The 18,172-nt window shown below is 57.1% G+C and overlaps 4 protein-coding genes across 4 annotated transcripts in view; 3 read left to right on the forward strand and 1 right to left on the reverse strand.

Annotated features, from left to right (window-relative positions):
- Positions 1-639: 639 nt before the first annotated feature.
- On the forward strand, positions 640-4,857 carry VOLCADRAFT_42214 (uncharacterized protein; the record flags this gene model as incomplete). Its single annotated transcript, XM_002946738.1, has 7 exons — positions 640-739; positions 1,346-1,452; positions 2,221-2,409; positions 2,936-3,136; positions 3,508-3,639; positions 3,899-4,123; positions 4,528-4,857. Coding segments are annotated over 7 exons (1,284 nt in total), but the record flags the coding sequence as incomplete, so codon positions are not given.
- Positions 4,858-7,581: 2,724 nt separating this feature from the next.
- ssa13 (uncharacterized protein) lies at positions 7,582-11,091 on the forward strand (the record flags this gene model as incomplete). Its single annotated transcript, XM_002946739.1, has 6 exons — positions 7,582-7,952; positions 8,451-8,598; positions 8,764-8,853; positions 9,511-9,546; positions 10,163-10,238; positions 10,994-11,091. The coding sequence occupies 6 exons, from the start codon at positions 7,582-7,584 to the stop codon at positions 11,089-11,091; spliced, it is 819 nt and encodes a 272-aa protein (XP_002946785.1).
- A 1,982-nt stretch (positions 11,092-13,073) lies between these two features.
- Positions 13,074-14,283, reverse strand: VOLCADRAFT_79384 (uncharacterized protein). Its single transcript, XM_002946926.1, has one exon. The coding sequence runs from the start codon at positions 14,152-14,154 to the stop codon at positions 13,729-13,731; it is 426 nt and encodes a 141-aa protein (XP_002946972.1). The 5' UTR covers positions 14,155-14,283; the 3' UTR covers positions 13,074-13,728.
- A 1,631-nt stretch (positions 14,284-15,914) lies between these two features.
- Positions 15,915-18,172, forward strand: part of VOLCADRAFT_120388 (uncharacterized protein) — a gene marked incomplete at its 5' end in the record, with an annotated part of 2,757 nt that continues 499 nt past the window's right edge. The window contains 5 exons of the mRNA XM_002946740.1: positions 15,915-16,100; positions 16,473-16,604; positions 17,116-17,310; positions 17,524-17,646; positions 17,863-17,933. Coding sequence (XP_002946786.1) covers positions 15,918-16,100; positions 16,473-16,604; positions 17,116-17,310; positions 17,524-17,646; positions 17,863-17,933 — 704 coding nt within the window. The remainder of the gene's footprint in view (positions 16,101-16,472; positions 16,605-17,115; positions 17,311-17,523; positions 17,647-17,862; positions 17,934-18,172) is intronic.

Below are 18,172 nucleotides of genomic sequence, written 5' to 3' on the forward strand. Positions count from 1 at the left end.
CGCAAGGAGTACACCATCCACGTTGGGCCATAGTGCAGGCCGCCTAGGCCTTCGCAAATCGCTCCTCTTTTCTGCAACATATAGCAGTAGAGCAGGAATGGCACGGGCATGCCGCAGCCATTCTAAAGCCAATCCTTGCAGCGGCTACCGATGCCTGTCAAGGCTACCGTATACAATTCCCCATATGTTATCGAGTAATCATCGTGTAGCTATGTAAATACTAGGTAAAACGAAATTGTGGCGCTCGCGCTTCATAATGGGCACTCTGCAGCTGTGCCGTATGCGGACGCACACAAAACGCAGCCAATAACATCAGTCACGACCGGCATATAGGTGACGGCCCTCCCATTCATTATTTGATTTGTGCGCGAAATACGTGATATGAAGCTGCATGAGAACATACCGGTCATGTATCGTAGCTTTATACGGAAACCTGCAGTTTACAATCCTGCCCGACGCACGGTGGGGACACTGCCTCTTACTTTAAATTCAAAGCAACAGCAACAACAAGGCCCAATCCCCGGGCGCGAATTCGCGTCAGCTGCGGGCTCCGCATTCCCCGCTGCAACTCTTAGCTCTGTCGCGGAGTTAGTTAGCGGCAGCGGCCGACCCGCGGAACTCCAAGACGCGGGCGTCCAATCTGCTTACATCCACCTTCCCTTCTGCAAGCGCAAATGCTTCTACTGCGATTTTCCAGTTGAGGCAGTGGGCCGCGATGTCAGCGCTCCAAGTGCGTGGGGTTGGGTACGGCAACGGGCGCCCCACCAGGCGGCGGCAACCACAACGGTCTCTTGAGTAAACAGATTGCATTCGACGGGTTACATTTTTTGAAACTTGCATCCACCTAACCTGGGCTGTAACTGAGAATCAATTGATCATTAATACGATTTGGCGACGTCCCTATCAGGCTGCTGTACATGCCGTACATGCCGTGCCGCTGTCGAACCGTGCGCCGTCCGCGATGGCACTGGTGATGTTTCTGTTCCTGCCGCTTCCGCCGCTGCCTGCCGTCATCGGATTGGACGCCATTCGCCATTCTTCCTCGATACACAAAGCCCCTTTCCGCACCGCAGTGTGGGTGGATCCGGCCGGACCCCCCCCCCCTTCTTGGTACCTGTGCCTCCCCGCCTCGCGGCGCGAAACACACCCTCTCCGTGTTGCACCCCGTGCCCCTCCGTCGTCCTCTCTTTCGAGTCCTCCTCGGTCTCCTATCCGCATATGCCTCGCTGAGGGGGGGACGTATCGTCCCTGTCCCGCGCTCCTCCCCCTCTACGTCCCCGGGGTTCGGACTTCCCGATTGGCCTTCCGTCCTCCCTCCCTCCCTCCCGCGCGGTTCGTGACGCAGAAGTGGAGGCCCGAATGCGGTCGTACATTGACACGGTGCTGCGGGAGATTGGGTCAACCAGGAGAATAGGGAGCGGACCACTAACGACTGTGTTTTTTGGCGGGGGGGTAAGTGAAGGGAGTAGGAGAGGTTGTTGGGGCAGGGAAGACGGGTTTCTTGCCGTGCCGTGTCGCCATGTACCGTGTGCTGGTGACGGTAGTGGGTTTGTTGGTGGGGGTAGTAATAGTGGTGTTGGTGTTGGTGGTGGGGAGGGCCAGGTGGTGGCGAGGGGCAGGTGGTTGATGAGGTCAGAGCCCTCACAGGTCCCAGCAGCAAATGTGCGGGGCAGCTCCGGAACCCGCTCCGGCAGCTGCGCGCTGATGGAGACACGCAAGGAGATCAGGAGGAGGAAGGAGAGGAAGGAGGGCCGGGAAGAGGAAGGAAGAGGGAGGGGAATAGCGAAATGCTTTGACAAGCTGGGCCGCGGGAGGGAAATGGCGGAAAAAAAGGGGAGGGGACGGGGAGGGGGACGGGGGAAGATGACAAAGCGTCCGAGCAGGTTTACCGAACAAAGGAAGTTGTAGTCAGTCAGAGCACAGTGGTATAGGAATTGCTGTCGATTGCTGATGAGGAGAAAAGCTATACAATATTACAATATTCCGCACACGGTTCGGGACCTCCCCCTGGCTCCCTCGCTTTCACAGCCCCCCTCCCCCCACCCACACCTTTCGGGCCGCCCCTCCATCCCTCTCCCCCCACCCACCTACAACACCCCGGGAGAGCAGGTGGTGCTTGTCGGGAGGTCCTTAAAGAAGTTTTTGGTTTTTTTGGCCTTCATATCTTGTCATATAACTCCTATACCCTCCCGCCCGCCCGCCCTGCCGTCCTCCCCCCAGACGCCCTCCCTGGTGCCTCCCCCGCTGCTGGCGTTACTCATGGAGTCGCTAGATGCTCGGTTCGGTGTGGCGGCGAATGCGGAGGTGTCCTTGGAGGCCGACCCGGGCACCTTCGACGTGGAGCGGTTGCGGCAGTACAGGCAGTTGGGAGTTACCCGACTCAGCGTGGGGGTGCAGGCCTTTCAACAGGTGTGTATGTATGTATGTATGTATGTATGTATGTATGTATGTATGTATGTATGTATGTATGTATGTATGTATGTATGTATGTATGTATGTATGTATGTATGTATGTATGTATGTATGTATGTGTGTATGTGTGTGGTAAGGGGGGCCCGAAAGGCGACTGTGAAGGGACACGTGATAAGGCCCCTGGCTGGCAGGGCCTTAACTCCCGGCCGCGCCGCACCTCGGCCCCCAAATCCAAGCCTCGCGGCTCGTGCCGGTCCCGGTCGCGCTGTTCAGTTGCGGGATCCCCCCCCCCATCGAATCAATCGTGTGTGGTTCGTCTTTCCCCCATCGAACTTTGGTAATTGATGTTTTGCTGAACTGCATCCATATCTTCCCTCCCGTTACCTTCCCCACCCCTCCCTCTCCTTCGCTTTGGAATGTGTTCGTGTTTTCCCTGTTTTTCCCCCCAAACCCCAATCCGAAACCCCAAACCCCCCGGGGTTGTTTTGGCTTTGCGGCGGGAGGGGGCTTATGAGGAGGGCAGGAGCTGTTGGAGGCGTGCGGCCGCGGCCACGACCTAGCTGACGTGGTGGCGGCCGTGGATGCCGTACAGGCTGCCGGGATGCCCTCCTGGAGTCTTGACCTCATCAGCGGTCTTCCGGGCCTTACAGCGGAGGCATGGAGGCACTCATTACAGCGGGCGGTGGCGGCGGCGCCCGATCACGTGTCAGTGTACGACTTGCAGGTGGGCAGTTGAGGGGTTGTCAGTTGGGAATTACAGGTGACGGCTCTGATGGGTTTCGGAGACCCGGCGCATGACGAAACCCGCAGAGGGAGCCCTCAGGGTAATGAAGCAATGCCCACCATGTTTGGCCGGGGTAAGGGTTCCGGAGCGTTGGGGGCCTGTCCATGTAGGGGTCAAGTAGAGGCTAGGGCCCCGTGCGCGTGTGGGTGTGGGTGTGTTTTTCCCCCCCTCTTCCCCCGTCTCTCCTCCTTCCTCTCTCAAAGGATCTGCCCGACATGTTTGTTGTTGTGGTACCGTTGGATTCCGTTCGTCGATGTCTACGACACTCGGGCAATACGGCGCGGTTATGACGTAAATCTTGATTGTTGCAGGTGGAGGAGGGTACACCTTTTTCACGCTGGCAGCGGGCAGGCCGGCTACGGCTTCCACCGGACGATGCAGCTGTCGAGATGTACGGCGAGGCATCGGAGCTGCTGCGGGCGGCTGGGTACGAACATTACGAGGTTAGTTTGTTGGTTGCTGTGTTGCGTGTGTTGCGGCAAAAGGGAAAGAGGAAGTGAAGTTTTAGGATTCTCGTCCTGCTCGCCGAGTATCCGGAAACTTCACCTCCTCTTCCCTGTTGCATCTCTTCCCCCATTCTTCCCCGGGGGGTTGCCCCCCTCTTTTCCTTCATCTCCTGCCCCTCCGTCGGACTCCGCCGTCCCGCCGACCCACCAACCCGCTAACCCACCGACCCGCTCACTGACCCACCGGTACCTGCAGGTCAGCAACTACGCCCGACGCGGCCACCGGTGTTCGCACAACCAGGTCTACTGGCGCGGGCTGCCGTACTACGCATTTGGCCTAGGAGCCGCGTCGTACTTGGCAGGGCGGCGGTTCAGCCGGCCTTCCCGCATGCGCGAGTACGTGGCCTGGGTGGAGTCGCTGGCGGCTGGTGGCGGAGGAGAGGGCTCGCTGCCGGGCGGCCATTTGCCGGCGGAATCGCAGGTAGGCCGACCCACGGGTCGGTTTAATCAGAACGACCAGCGGACAAATGGGTCAGGGTCTAACCACTTTTTTCCTTTTCTTTCCGATCCTCGCTCCTCCGCCCGCTCCCGCCTAGTCCGCGTCGGCGCTTCTTCCATCTCCTCATCAGCACAGCTCCATGCGGCCTCCTGTGCTGCTGCTTGCTCGCATCTTACTTTTTCCATCCTCCCTGTAATACACCACACGCTGAGCCACCTCTGGGCTTTGCTCCCCCTGCAAAGAGCTGCAATTCTTACATGTAACAGTCACTTCGAATATAAAACTCCCCCTCATGGTATCTGCTTCAATCGTCCGTGGCTCCTTAAACCCCCTTCCTGCACACGCACACACACACACACATACACACACCCCTTCCTGCACAGGAGGAGCTCTTACTGGACACCCTCATGCTGCGGTTAAGAACCGCCGACGGCCTGGACCTGGTGGAGCTCCGAAACCGCTTCGGGACACAGGTCATGGGCACGGTGCTTCGGGCCCTAGCGCCCCACGAGCGGCGAGGCACCGTGCGGGCACTAGACGGCAAGGACCGTGCATGCTCCCTTTCGGCAGCGGCGCTGGAGGCGGCGGCAGTGACATCGGCGGCTCCGGCCCCGGCGGTGGACCTTTCTGGAGCTGTCGGGTTTGGCGGCTGCGGTGTTCCGCGGGTTCGGCTGTCGGATCCAGCGGGATTTCTTCTTTCAAACGACATCATTTCGGATGTGTTTGCGGCGTTTGATGGTGGCGGACCGCCGGCGGCGGCGGCGGCTGTGGATGAGGGCGGCAGCAAAGCTGGTGGCTAAGATGCGGGAAACGATATAGGGCACGGAGGCTTGTACGATGATTATATGGCTCTCATCTCGTACGTGTGGTATACACGGCTTAGCTTATGATCTGGGTTGTTGGGCATGGTGGGGCGGCCCCCGGGTTTCGGCAGGGCTGCTCAGCCTCCCCATCCTGGGCCATCAGCTTGCCGGCGAACCTTCAGAGGCTGAATGTCCTGAATGTCCTCCCGAACGGCTCCCGATGTCCCCAAAAATAAACCCAAGTTCGCCAAGTTATATCCGAATGCCGAATGATGAACAGTTGTCAACGCGCCTCAAGGAGAATGAATGGGCCTCCCAGGGAGCCACTGTGTGCCCCCTAAAACCCTAAAACCCACTTCCAAAAAGAACTGGACGGCTCGAGGACGACGCATCAATGAAAGAGCTATCAACTTTGGTGTTAGCGAGTGGTAAAGGCAAGTCGACAGCACCCTGACCATGGAGGCTGGTTTTCATGATCGTCCAGGTGGAGGTCTTGGTGGCGTTTCAGACACGACCCAGATGTTGTTAGGGAGGGGGCAATTACGGCAGCAGGCAGAAGCTCCTGGATGTGGAGGCGGCTCTACCACCACACTCTCGCGGGGCACCGTAAGGAATGGATCACAGGCACATGCATGCAGCTGTGATGAGCACGCAAACGGCCTCCGACAAATACGGGATTCCAATAAGCCTGTAAAGCAGGAAAGCACTGGCTGGAAAACACAGGCTCGCAGCAAAATGGTTGCGCCTTTCTCTCCATTCTCTTCCCTTCTTTCAATTCAGAAAGCCACACGGTGGAGTAGAGCGCCCGGACCGACCGCGTGCGGCCTAATAGGTGGTACATAAGACATCCCTGGATCCATCGAGGCAAAAACTGGCAAAAGCGAGAACAAACATCCCCTAGCCTGCCTAGCCTACCTAAATCCTGTATAATCCCGCAAATCCTGAAAACTTCTTAAAGCATGATAACCCATCAATTCTTCATTATCCATCATTAACTGTCGCAGCGCTGCAAGAGCCATAACCGGCAACGAACCTTCGCCGCTCCTGGGCAACGGAAAGGGGGAAATGGCAGTAGTCCATTCACCCAATCCCCTTCCCCCTTTTCTTAACCTTCCCGCGCAATATCCGCAACTCCCCGGACATGCCCCTGTATTGAACTGTACGACATAGCATGGCCGTACCCATTGCCCTGGAATCCATCCAGAATGTTCAACCTGACGCTCTGCCGCATCATAATGTCGACTGACGAGGCATAGAGTACAGGTTATGAAGGCCTAGCTAGTTCATCACTCTAAGGCAAGGGCAGAGAGAGCAAACTCCGACTTGGTGCAACTTGGTAGAGTTGCTATTACACGATGTGAAAGCAGCAGCAGTATCAGCAGTATCAGTAGCAGCAGTAGCAGCAGTAACGGCAGCAGCAGTATCAGCAGTATCAGTAGCAGCAGTATCAGCAGTAACGGCAGCAGCAGTATCAGCAGCAGTAACAGCAGCAGCCACCGTCGCCATGGCACGTAGTCGCGTCATGTCTTCCCGCTGTCCGGCAGGGCAAACCCAACGCGACGTGCCGTCGCCTCCACCATCCGCTTCGTACGCTCGTCCACGTCCAGGCCGATGTTGTACGACTGGAGCAGGGTCTTGTGGCGGGCAATGTTGTTCGCCAACTCCGCCCACTCACGCGCGAGCGCCAGCGCCTGGGCTGGCGTGGGTGGGTGTCCTGCTGGCGCGATCGGGCGGGAGGTCCATGCGGGAGATGGAGAGTCCACTGAACGTGCGGATCGGCGTTGCTGCGGCTGGGATGGGGACGTCTCTGAAGCGCTGCTTTGTTGTACGGACTCCGCCGGCTGCGGCATTCCCGCAGCAGCAGATGGTGACGACGAGGGTGTTGCATTTGCGGCGTCAGCAAGGGATTGATGTGGATTAGCAGCACGGAAACGTGCGATCACTTCCTGACGCCATTGCCGGTTGCCGTTGATACAGGTGAGATTGCGATCGACAGCTCGCAAGACTGCGCGTAGCGCAGACCGCACTTCTGCAGGGCTCACGTTCATGTGCGACAGTTACTAAGCATAAGGCGGAACTAGGCTATGCACTAGTAATCAGGCACCGACAACAACGAGTCACCGGAGCTATGTGCTCAGCAAGAGAGACACTTCACTTGGCAATTCTACAGGCAATGATAATCGTAATCATTTCAAGCCGTGCCCATTACAGTATCATGTGTTCCGCATGCTTCAAGCACAGGGCTGCCGGCTACGGTATGTCCTTGACACAGGGCGAGTAGAACGGCACATGTGACACAATGCATACGTTAAGATGAATTAATGCTATTGTTGCATCCGATCTCCGACAGATAGTATGCAAGTTTGCATCAAAACCCGCAATGTGCGTCTGTACCGCGAGCGAGGAAGCTCTTAGTGAATAGCATGTACTCGTGCTACTTCTTAAACTGCATGGAACATTTACTGAACCTAAGATACCTCGAAGCCTGGTTGCCGACTGCAACCTGTCGCTGTCGGGGAGCTTGTTGCCATCGACTGTCACATCCAACCGTGGAATAAATCATTAAACATACAGTTGTGAACAATAATGCTAGTCAGAAGCCTGCAGCAACAGAGGCATGCATTTCTAGGCCCTTTGATGTCGGCATTACAAGACACTGTCACGAGCCCTTGTTGTATTGGTAGAGATTACCCCTGCCAAGGCATCGGCAATAAGCAGGACGGCCTGCGGATAGATGCATCGATGCCCAGCTGTTCTGGACGGCAGCATGCCTGGCGCTACTGCAGCACAGGTGCTTCGCCCGAACAGACGGGGAACAGCTTGGAGCAGGCTTTTGAACGAAACCCCCACGCTGCGGCACAAGCTCTGGCAGCAAAGCTGAGTCCCGCACAGCGGGCCGTGCTTGCCGCTGCACTTGCGCAGCACACGGAGATGCAGCAACTAGACAACGCTTATTGGGAGGAGCTGTTCCAGGCACATGACGTCAAAGGCGATTCGCCTGGCGCATTGTCAAGGTAGAATAAACACCTGCAACGCAGCTTGCTCCGTAACTATTCCTTCTTACCCGTTCCTACCCCTGTGCCTAGCCCATCCACTGCCGCCTCCTTTCCTACCAGCCCCACGTGATGCCTAACTCCGACCAACCCTGTCTGAAACTCTGTCTTGTGGCCGCGGCTTATGGCCCGCGTTCTGCTCATGGCCTTGTTTTGCGGCTTCTTGTTTGTTTTGGTTCTCCTCGTGTCCGTGCGCCGGAGACAATGTTTCGCTGCCTGGGGACCCCTCTTCATCACTCATGATGTTAATTACACACCTCTTTGTGTGCTACAAAACAAGCCGGCGTGTTGCACCCTCTTCTCCCCTCGTGGTTCTCCCCTCCCCCCGCCTTCACCACTCATGTTACACACCTCTTTTGTGTGCCCAAGCCGGGGTGTTGCACCCTCTTGGTCGCCCCCGCCTTCCTCTCCGATACCCCCTCGATACGGTACCACCACCCTCTTGGCCCCCAGGGACGAGTTTCAAGCGGCCATGCTTGCGCACACGAGCCTCGTGGAAAATCGCAACAAGACTCCCCCGAGCTCTTCGGCACTGAAAATGGTGTTCCTCGCCTCGGCCATCCCCTTCATCGGATTTGGCTTCCTCGACAACGCAATCATGGTGCGTTTGGGCCTTCGTTGTGTGTGTGTGTGTGCTTGGGGGGGGGTTGACGGTTTGAGGGTTTCCACTTATCTTTCTTCTTCTGCTGCTGCTGCTGCCGTTGCTGCCGTTGTACTCCTACCCTGACGTGGCCTGTACTCCTGCGCTCCGCCGTGGCTGTCGCAGTTGGTGGCGGGTGAAGAAATCGACAATCTGTTGGGGCTCCGATTCGGGTTGTCCACGCTGGCTTCAGCTGGCCTTGGGAACGCGGTGGCGGTGAGGAGGGCCGGTGGAAGGGTTTCGGTGGGGGCCGGACGGTCTCGGGCTGGGCACGAGGCTTTTGCACTGCTGCACACGGCTGCAGGAGTGCGCGGCCAGGTGTTGTTTGCTTCGTTGATTTGGGGGGGGACATACGAACCACGAACGAGTGAAGCTGCTGCCAGGGCAAGAGTTGGTTTGGGGGGCCCCCCGAGAGGGCAACCGCCGTGATCGGTGTGAGGATCATGTGGGGGCAGGATGCAGCTGCACTTGTGACCAACGGTCGTGAACTTACTAATACTAAGAGGGCACGGCAGCAGTCGCCGCAAGGGAGCTGCAGAAGCACAAGCTCCGTTCCTCCGTTCCTTTTTGTGCCTGGGCCGGGGTTGTCTGTGCACCGTGGGTGGTGGTGGCGTGATGGTGGGCTAAGGGCTGTTAAGGTAGGAACGGGCGGGCGAAAGAAGGATAAGAGATTATGTTGGCCTTCATGATGGCTACGATAGGTAGATTTAGCAGGTTCCCACGCCGCATGTTGAGGAACCCGCGGCGTGCAGAAAATTTCCCAGGATGCATAGACGCTGCTGTCATTTTCATTTCCTCTCGTTGGCAGCCGCCAGACGTCTGGATGCCCCCTCGCGCACCTGGCTGCCTTGTTTCACATGCGACATGCGACAGGATGTGATTGGTGTCGGTGCTGCCAAGTACATCGAGGTGCGTGTGTATGTATGTATGTACCGTGTGTTGCAGCAGCCGCATAGCCACTGTCGCTCTACCCACGCGACCACACAGCCACGCAGTCCGTCGGCGTCCACAGCCTCCCCGCTAGAGCGTTAGGGTTTAGGGTTTAGGTAAACCCTAGAGCGCAGCCTCCCCGCTAGAGCCTCCCCGTCGGCGTCCACAGCCTCCCCGCTTCTTGACGTTTCACGACATGCATCAAAACAGTTGTTCCTGCGTAAACAGCCTGTGGAGGGCCTGAGCTGAGCTGTGAACCGAGTGCTAAAATAAGTTTGGCTGGGTAGGACAATATTTCGCTGGGTCATCCCCGTGCGACCGCGTCCCCCTGGCCTAGCCTCCCCCTTTTGGGCTCACTCTTTCATTTATAAATCCTCCTGTACCCCTCTGGCCCTCCGTTTTAATCTCTCCTCTCCATATAGCTATCTCTGTCCGCATGCACCTGTTCGTTTCTCCCCCGGCTCAAGAGTCCCGTTGTCCTTTTCTTTTCGGCCAACTCCCTCTCCAAGATTTCCATAGAATTGCTCATCAACTCATTACTCATCCCCACAAGTTCCCAAATCCTTTCTTTCAATTCGATTCCCATGCGGCGCAGCAAGTCGTGCGCATGGTGCCGTTCGTTAAGGAGCCCAAGTTGTCGAGGGCGCAGCAGGCGATGCCTAGAACGCAGAGTAGGATATGGGCTCTGGGGGGGCTTACTGGCTTTCACGAACCAAGGGCTAAGGGCAGGGCGGGGGATGGGCAGGGCAGGGCAGGGCAGGGCGGGGCAGAGCAGGGCAGGGCGGGGGATTAGTAGGATTAGCCAGAGCGAGGGGGAGAGGGAGCTTGGGCCTGGCGCGCGTCGGTCGGGGGCAGGGAGGTTACGGGAGCAGGGAGGGTGCGGGGGCAGGGAAGGTACGGGGGCAGGGAAGGTACGGGACACGGCAGTGAAGACCACGGCAACAGGGGATCCGAGGGTTAGTGCGGTTAAGGGGGAGTTGGCAACACCGCGACCCGGTGGTGGGGGGTTAAGATGAACCATTGGCGAATTTAGCATGTGGAAGGGGGGGGAGCGCAAGGGGGAGAAGTTTTAAGTGGGCGCCTGGGCAGGGGTGTAAGGTTTAGGACGCTCTTCGGGAGAGCAAAAGAAAAAAACGCCTCAAGGCCGACGAGGCCTCAGCGTGATAATGAAGTAGGTAAAAATGTTGTTGGCAGCGTCGACAAGGTAAATATCTACTGTCGTTGAGGATGGAGGGAGGGAGAAGCCGTTAACCTCCCAGGCTCTGGTTTGCAACAGGGCTTCGAGGGGAGTGTGGTGGGCCCTGCGAGTTGAGCGCCCTCGTACTTTGCGTCCTTTGCCTGCATCGGCAACCCATGGCCTTTCCTCTCCCTCTGCCAATGAGCTGTCCGCTGTCCGCCGAAAAATCCCCCGTGCTGCGCTGTGTAGAAGCCAAGCTCGCGGGCGCCATGGTGGGGGTGCTCATCGGCTGCACCCTAGGGCTCACACCGCTGTTCGTCTCTGGATCCTTCTTCACCGTGCGGTAGAGGCACCCATGTGGCTCACGTGTGGCCGTAACCCCTCCCTCCCCCGCACCTCTTCCAACTCCTTGACCGTTTCCCAACGCCACGACCGCGTCCACGTCCAAGGCCAAGGCCAAGTCCATGCGCGCGTACACCATCATGGCCGCTACTACCACTAAGACCATCAAGATAATTACGAGCCCTCTGCTAGGCCCCATACCCGAGATTCAACCAGCAGCAGCGACCTATACCTGACAGCTTATCCCATCGCCAGCCAGCCCCCTTCCACTTGTGTCTCTTATTGCGAATCCGAACCCACCCATGCACCCACCTTATGCCCACCTTGTATGAGGAGCGTGCACGCGGGAACTATCATCATCATCACCATCATCATTATCATTACGATTATGTTTATTATGATCAGCAGCAACAACAAATGAAGGAAGGAAAGGAGGACGAAAGGAAGGGAATAAGAAGGCTCCAATGCTTCAAGGATTCGCAGTCGGAAAACTAAGCGGGTTGCGGTTGAGTTGTTTTATGGGAAACGGCCTTTCCACTTGGCAACGTGGTAATGGTGGTGGTGGTGGTGATGGTGGTAATGGCGGATTTGGATTTGGGGGCCCTGGAAGTGCGTGTGGCGGGCCTGGGGCAACAGACAGACATACCGACAGGCGGACCTGCAGGCAGCATCAGAAGTTCTCCTGAGGCTGGAGGCTGGCAGGGATGGGACTGGGCAACCACGGCAGGGGCACTGTATACGGATTGCGAGGGATCCGAAAACGTGGGAGGCAAAGCGCGGTAATGTAGCATATAGCTGATATTCCTCATAGACGATAGCTCATATAGCCGATAAAGTCACTGATAGCGTTGTGCTCCTCCTGTTTCCATGGGCGAATGGCAATCGGGTAGTAACCTGCGGTGTGGAGGAAATAATAGTGGTGGTGGCTGTGGCTGGGCTGGATTTGGATGTTGTGGGAGACAGGGCCAAGGGGGGAGTGGGGGAGGAAGGGCGAAGGTGCACGAAGAGGCTATATGTCGGATCTTGGACCATATGGGGCTGTTGGGTTTATTTTTTGACGGCGTGGAAGGGCCAGGCGAGATTTGAGTCTCAGGCCAAGCTGTCCATAATGTGTGCTTGAGCCAGCGAAGCGTGTGAGGGAGTTTGCACAGCCGTGCAGTGCTTATCTTCGAACCGCGTATCCTGCAGGACATACCGTACGATAGTCGAGATTTGTAGAGACTTTAGGTTTTGCATGAATATGGATTCATGCATCTCGATCCATAGCCAGCAGAGAGAAGCGAGATAGGTCATGGGGGACTGGATTAGGTCTCAAGTCTTACACACACCCGTACGTACACCAAACGTGGGGGTGACGACTATGTGAAAAGACCCACCCACATAGCTGTGCCATTTATGGGCGCTGCTGTGAGACGATAGTTTGGCTGAAGCACTGAACGCGGTGAACGCTGCCGGTCTGGTGGACAGCCGCCAGCCCTTCGGAACCGCTGCGCTCTGTAAGGCTTCGGAACCGCCGCAGTGCAGGGAGGTATGCCCGTTAAGGGGGTATGCATGTACTCAAGTGCTGGGGGTATAGGGAGGGGGAAGCACATGCAACAGGCGGTGGTGCCGGCGTGTGTGGTGCACCTGCGGCTCGTGCGAGAGACCACCCGCTGCTGCTGCTGTTTTTGCTTGTAGTGGTGATTCTGTTGAAGGTGGGGCAGCTGATGCGCGCGACCTGTGACAGCAGAGCGGCAACGGCGGCGCGGTATAGTGCCGGGGCGGCGCTGTCCAAGTGATGACATCCCTGCCCCCCTCTACACGTGAGCTTTTTTGCGGCCAGTCCGCTCGCGACCAAAAGGGGTGTGTGCGTGTGTGTGTGTCGCTCTCCCCTGCTTAAAATGCAACCCCGGGGTGGTTGTGCCCTCCAAGAGTACCTTGCTTTTCGCACCGTGATGTGTGTTTGTGTGTGTGCTTTTGCACGTACGAGAAGGAAGTGCTGAGGACTGAACTCCAGCAGCAGCTTTACCGAAATTAGTAGTAGCCGTCAAGGCGCAAAGAGCACGGCAGGGTACGTGCATCCTTAGAAGCTGCATGGCCGTCTCCTGCAGACCTACCGTTACGCAACCTTTAGAGACAATTTTGACAAAAGCCAAGAGCACGAGGGCACTTGCCAGCCTGCCAAGTAGCAAGCTTTGGTCTTCTAGCCCACCCGCAAGTCTGTGAATGCCAATCCACCCAACAAGCAGCATACTGGTTGCCCACACAGCGGCAACGGAGTGTAATCAGATAAGCAAGTGGGAAAAGGGAAACTTAACGAGACTGAGAAAAACATTGAAGGAAAACATAAAGCTAAGAGGGCTACAAAAGGTTTAATCGCCATTCGGTCCATTCCGGGTCAATATGGCACCACAAACACAAACGTAAATTTTCCCAAAATGCTCCTTAACAAGATGTCCAAAACCGCAAGTTCTCCTCCTCCCCTCTTTCGAGCCGTCAACCCAGACTGCGTGGCTCCGCATGTATGTCTGTAGGGTTTTAGTCTGTCAAGCTTAGGGGCACCCCAATGAATAACTCCATGTGTGAGGTGTGGAAGGTGCTGCGGCTTCCGCGCGGCCCCGCTGGCCTTTCCTTTCCTCCCACCGCATCGACGTGTCGCCGCCTTAACCTCCGCCCCGCGCCGCTGCTGCCGCTGCCGCCGCCGCTCCGCCTCCTCCACCGCCGCCCATCGTAAACGCCGTACCGCAAGTGGAACACGCCCGCGACGGCTGACAGAATATTGACAGACATACAGAGCACACGTACCCCGTCTCAATCACGTACTTGTGGCAAAAACACGAGGCTCGAAAATCAACACCAAGCTCCTGGGCCACATCAAGTTGCTTCCGCGTCGAGGTGTCGCAAACGAAGTAGTTCAGAAGTAAACCTAGCAGCGCACCCGCACCGGCAGGCTTGAAGTACAGACCGCCTGTAAGGTGCGCTGCCTGCTGCAAGAAGCTGGAATCTTCGGTCGCGAGAACTACGGCATCTAGAAGGACCTCAGCACGCTGTGCGGAGAAGATGGCGTTCATGACCGGAATGTACTGCATGGGTGCGTCGGGGCTGGCCAGCACACACAGCACGCGGGGCCGGCCGCGGGGCCGGCCACCGCGCTGGTGCTGGAGGCGGTGGATAAGGCACAGGGCCCTGGAGAGGCCGCCGGAGAGGGCGAAGGAGGTGGAGGCCGACGATGCCGACGCGGCCGACGAGGCGCCAACGGCGCCGGCTGTAGGATGCGGTTGCGATTGCGATTGCGAGTGGGTGTCGGGACGAGGGTGGAGGTGTCAGGAAGAAGTGAAGTGACTGACGCAAGCGTGGAAGAGAGACTCGCGGGATGTAACGCTGCGAAGATGGCCAAAGCGCCCCAGTAGTTTTAGGGAACGAAATAGGGCGGAAATCTCTGAGGAGAAATACGTAAACACGTTGATGCATGAGGGAATGAAAAGCCAGCGCAAGCTGCAGAGCGCGTGAGGATGGACGTTTTTTTTCCTGGTTTGTTGTTTTCCGATGTGGGTCTGAGCCGCTGCAGGAGAAGTACGTGTGTGTTGTTTTCCGATGTAGGTTTTCTGACCCATAATCCCCCTGAGATCGTTAAGTGGGTTTTCGTCGTTTGACTGTAAGCCTGTGACCCAGCTCCAGCGTCAGTTGGGAGTCCCCGTGCAGTTCCCAGTGCCCGTGCCCGTGCCCGTGCCAGTGCCCGTGCCAGTGGTCCTCACCTGCGGTCTGCAGGTTGCAGGCGGCCACCAGCTCCGACAAGCGCGTGTGGAGGCTGGCTGCCGGGAAGATGGAGCCGGAGGTGTTGTTGGTGTCCTCGCCAAGTCCCAGGTGAACCAGATGACTGCGAGAGCAGGAGCGGCAGGAAGAGGAGGGGATTGAAAAAGGAGGAGTTGAAGGAGGAGGAGCAGGAGAAGGGGGAGGAGGAGCAGGGTGGGCCCGCTGTATGGCAGCATAACATTTGGCCTCCGGCTCGACACCTCGCGCGGCCAGTGCACGTGGCGCTGGAGTATTGGCGATGCAGAGTCGTTCGCGTATACTACAGTATTTTCATGACTTAGGTGTTGCAAGGTTACCCCGGTAAAGCACACCAGGGGGATTAAATAAAGCCACCTCGCCACGCTCGCTTACCACATGTCATGTTGACCGGCGAAGATTGCCAGCCGGTTACGGCTGTTCACCATGGTATAAGCGTTGGCGAAGGCAAGTAACTGGTGGGCATGAGATGTGCAATAAAAGTAGGCATGGCGGAGGGCCGCTTAGGCTGGCTACACAAGGCCGAACCGTGGCCATCGTGAATTGTCAAGGAGCTGCATGAATTATCACCTGCGCCAGTATGTCAGCGGGTGCGGCTGCTAAGGCCGCCAGTGCTGGATTGTCTGGACGCAGCAGCGCTAAGTCCAGCAGCACCACCATAAGGTCACCCTCAGCATCTGCGACACGCCAGCGCTCGTGACAGACTGCCATGCACGGCAACACAGGCCCGTAAACATTATATTTTTTAAATCACCTGCCATTTTTAGCGACCTAAAAGGTCATTAGCATCTATGTCGTGGGTTATTATCCGACATAGTTTCACGCCTTCCTGGTAGGCGGAAATCCGTTCTGGTTCCTGTTTGATCAATCTTCTGAAAAATATATTTTCAGCTTTTAAGATTAAGCTGATGCCAGCATCGAAAAGATCTAGCCGCCCTGTTTGCTATTGAGCGTACGATTACGGGAAGTGGTTGGGGGAAGGTCGATGTCTTTTATTCTTTCACATCATACTTTCACATTTCTATTATCATAGAGATTTCATACTCGTAAGGAATACGCCCACATGCCGTTAACTGCTACATGCATCGGGGCCCGTCAACGTCCCTTCATTCTGGGAGGCCCTCAGGCTCGTCGGACACTTCGCGCCGCCATGGCTTCGTCCTCACAGCCTGGCAGCTCACCGTCAAACAACATCCCCAAACCAATGCCTGCCATCGTGCAAGCCGGCACCCCGGTGTTGCGACAGGTGCTTCTAATACCGTTCCCAATGACCATTCATTTGACCCGGCTTAACAACAGGGAACGAAACATTCGTGCCACCAACTACCAACTGCCAACTACCAGGTTTTAACTCCTTGCCTCAATCAACAAAGCCATGCCGGACATTCCAACGAAGTGCAAACAAGTTAATGCCCAATTATAGGGCACCCCTTTCCATTTCCCCTTTCCCATCCCCATACCAATCCCACATAGCACTCGTCTTTGCCCATATACGCCCATCCGGTATCCCCACAACACCCATACACACCACAACACGCCCCATCCACAACACGCCCACCCTCGCTAAGCCCCGTCCCTGCCCGTCGTGCGTGTCCTCGTTCTCTCCTCCCTCCTCAAGGTAGCCCGGGAGGTACCTCCCGAGCTGCTGGGCAGTGAGTGGCTCCGGAACCTGGTCGCCACCATGACGTCTGTCATGCGGGCGGCACCCGGGGTCGGTTTGGCTGCCCCGCAGATCGGAGAGCCCTGGAGGGTGCGTTGGGGGGTTGGAGGGGGGTTGTAGGAGGAGGGGTGTAGGAGGGGTGTAGGAGGGGTGTAGGAGGGGGGGTGGAGGGGGGGTGTAGGAGGGGTGGAGGGGGGGTGTAGGAGGGGTGGAGGGGGGGTGTAGGAGGGGTGGAGGGGGGGTGGAGGGGGGGTGTAGGAGGGGTGTAGGAGGGGTATAGGAGGGGTATAGGAGGGGTGTAGGAGGGGTGTAGGAGGGGGGGTGAGCCTACTGGGAGGCGGGTAAGAGGGGATGGAGGGGGTGGGGAGGAGTGGGGTTTTAGGAGTAAGGAGTAAGGTTGCGGTATTGTCAGTTGGCGGTTGCGCTCATTCAAAACCTAAGAAGGCGGCACACGGACATATATACACACACAGACATATAGACACACACAGACATGTATACACACACAGACATCATCATCATCTTGGGCCTACAACCTCACTACTCCCGAGGCCCCAAGTACACACAGACATACACACTCATGTACACCTCTGTCGGTCAGGTCATCGTGCTAGAGGACCGGGAGGAATACATCGTACGACAGGCAGCGAGCGGGATGTACGACGACGACACGCTGGCAGCAATGGAGCGACGGGCGTTCGGGCCCCTGGTTCTGGTAAACCCGCGGGGCCTGCGACCCGTGGGTCATGAGGGCGCGGCGTTCTTTGAGGGCTGCCTCAGCGTCCGGGGGTATGTGGTGAGTAAAGGGTGAGGCGGGTGTGCATGTATGTATGTTTGTATGTGTTAGACCTGTTGTCCGTACATCTCCTATCTGTCTGCCGCCGCCATAAACCCGCTCCTGCCGGCTCCGCCACCTTACTGCGCCCCCGGCGCTGCCGCTACCGTCGCCGTCGTACGGCATGACCGCCGTCGCCGTCGTCATCGTCGCCTCCGCCGTTCAAGACCTTAGGCCGTTGTTCCCAGGTACCGCATTGTGGAGCTGGAAGCAGTTGACCCAGCGGGCCTGCCGGTGGTGGTGCGGGCCTCGGGCTGGATGGCAAGAATCTTGCAACACGAGTTCGACCACCTACAGGTACGGCATGACGACGATGGCGGCATCGATGCCGTACTATAGTTGTACATAAAATTTTCCAATGTCCCCGACCCCCGCGAGGCTTGATTCGGCGACGGAGGTTACCTTTCTTTCCTTGACTGACTCCTGGCTTGGATCCCCACCCCCCACCCCCCACCCCCCCATCGGGGTGTTACCCTCCCCCCCGCCCCCTCTTGTGTGTGGTGACCCCTGAAGGGTATCTTGTACGTGGACCGCATGGCGGCCACCTCGTTCGCGACCTCTGAGAACCTGGGCCAGTGGGTCAGGTAGGGGGGTAGGAGGGAAGGGTAGAGGGGCATTAAGGGGGGTGGGGGGGAAGGGGAGGGGGAGGGGTATAGCGGAGCCATGCAAACCATAAATTTATACATGCATATATGTGTATATGCATGTAACATTACATTACATTACATTACATATATGTATATATGTATATATGTATATATGTATATATATGTACATAATATGTACATGTATTGAGTATGTAAGAAGCCAAGGATGGGGTGGA

The sequence above is a fragment of the Volvox carteri genome (assembly GCF_000143455.1).
Source record: "Volvox carteri f. nagariensis unplaced genomic scaffold VOLCAscaffold_4, whole genome shotgun sequence".
In the NCBI taxonomy this organism is placed as follows: Eukaryota; Viridiplantae; Chlorophyta; class Chlorophyceae; order Chlamydomonadales; family Volvocaceae; genus Volvox; species Volvox carteri.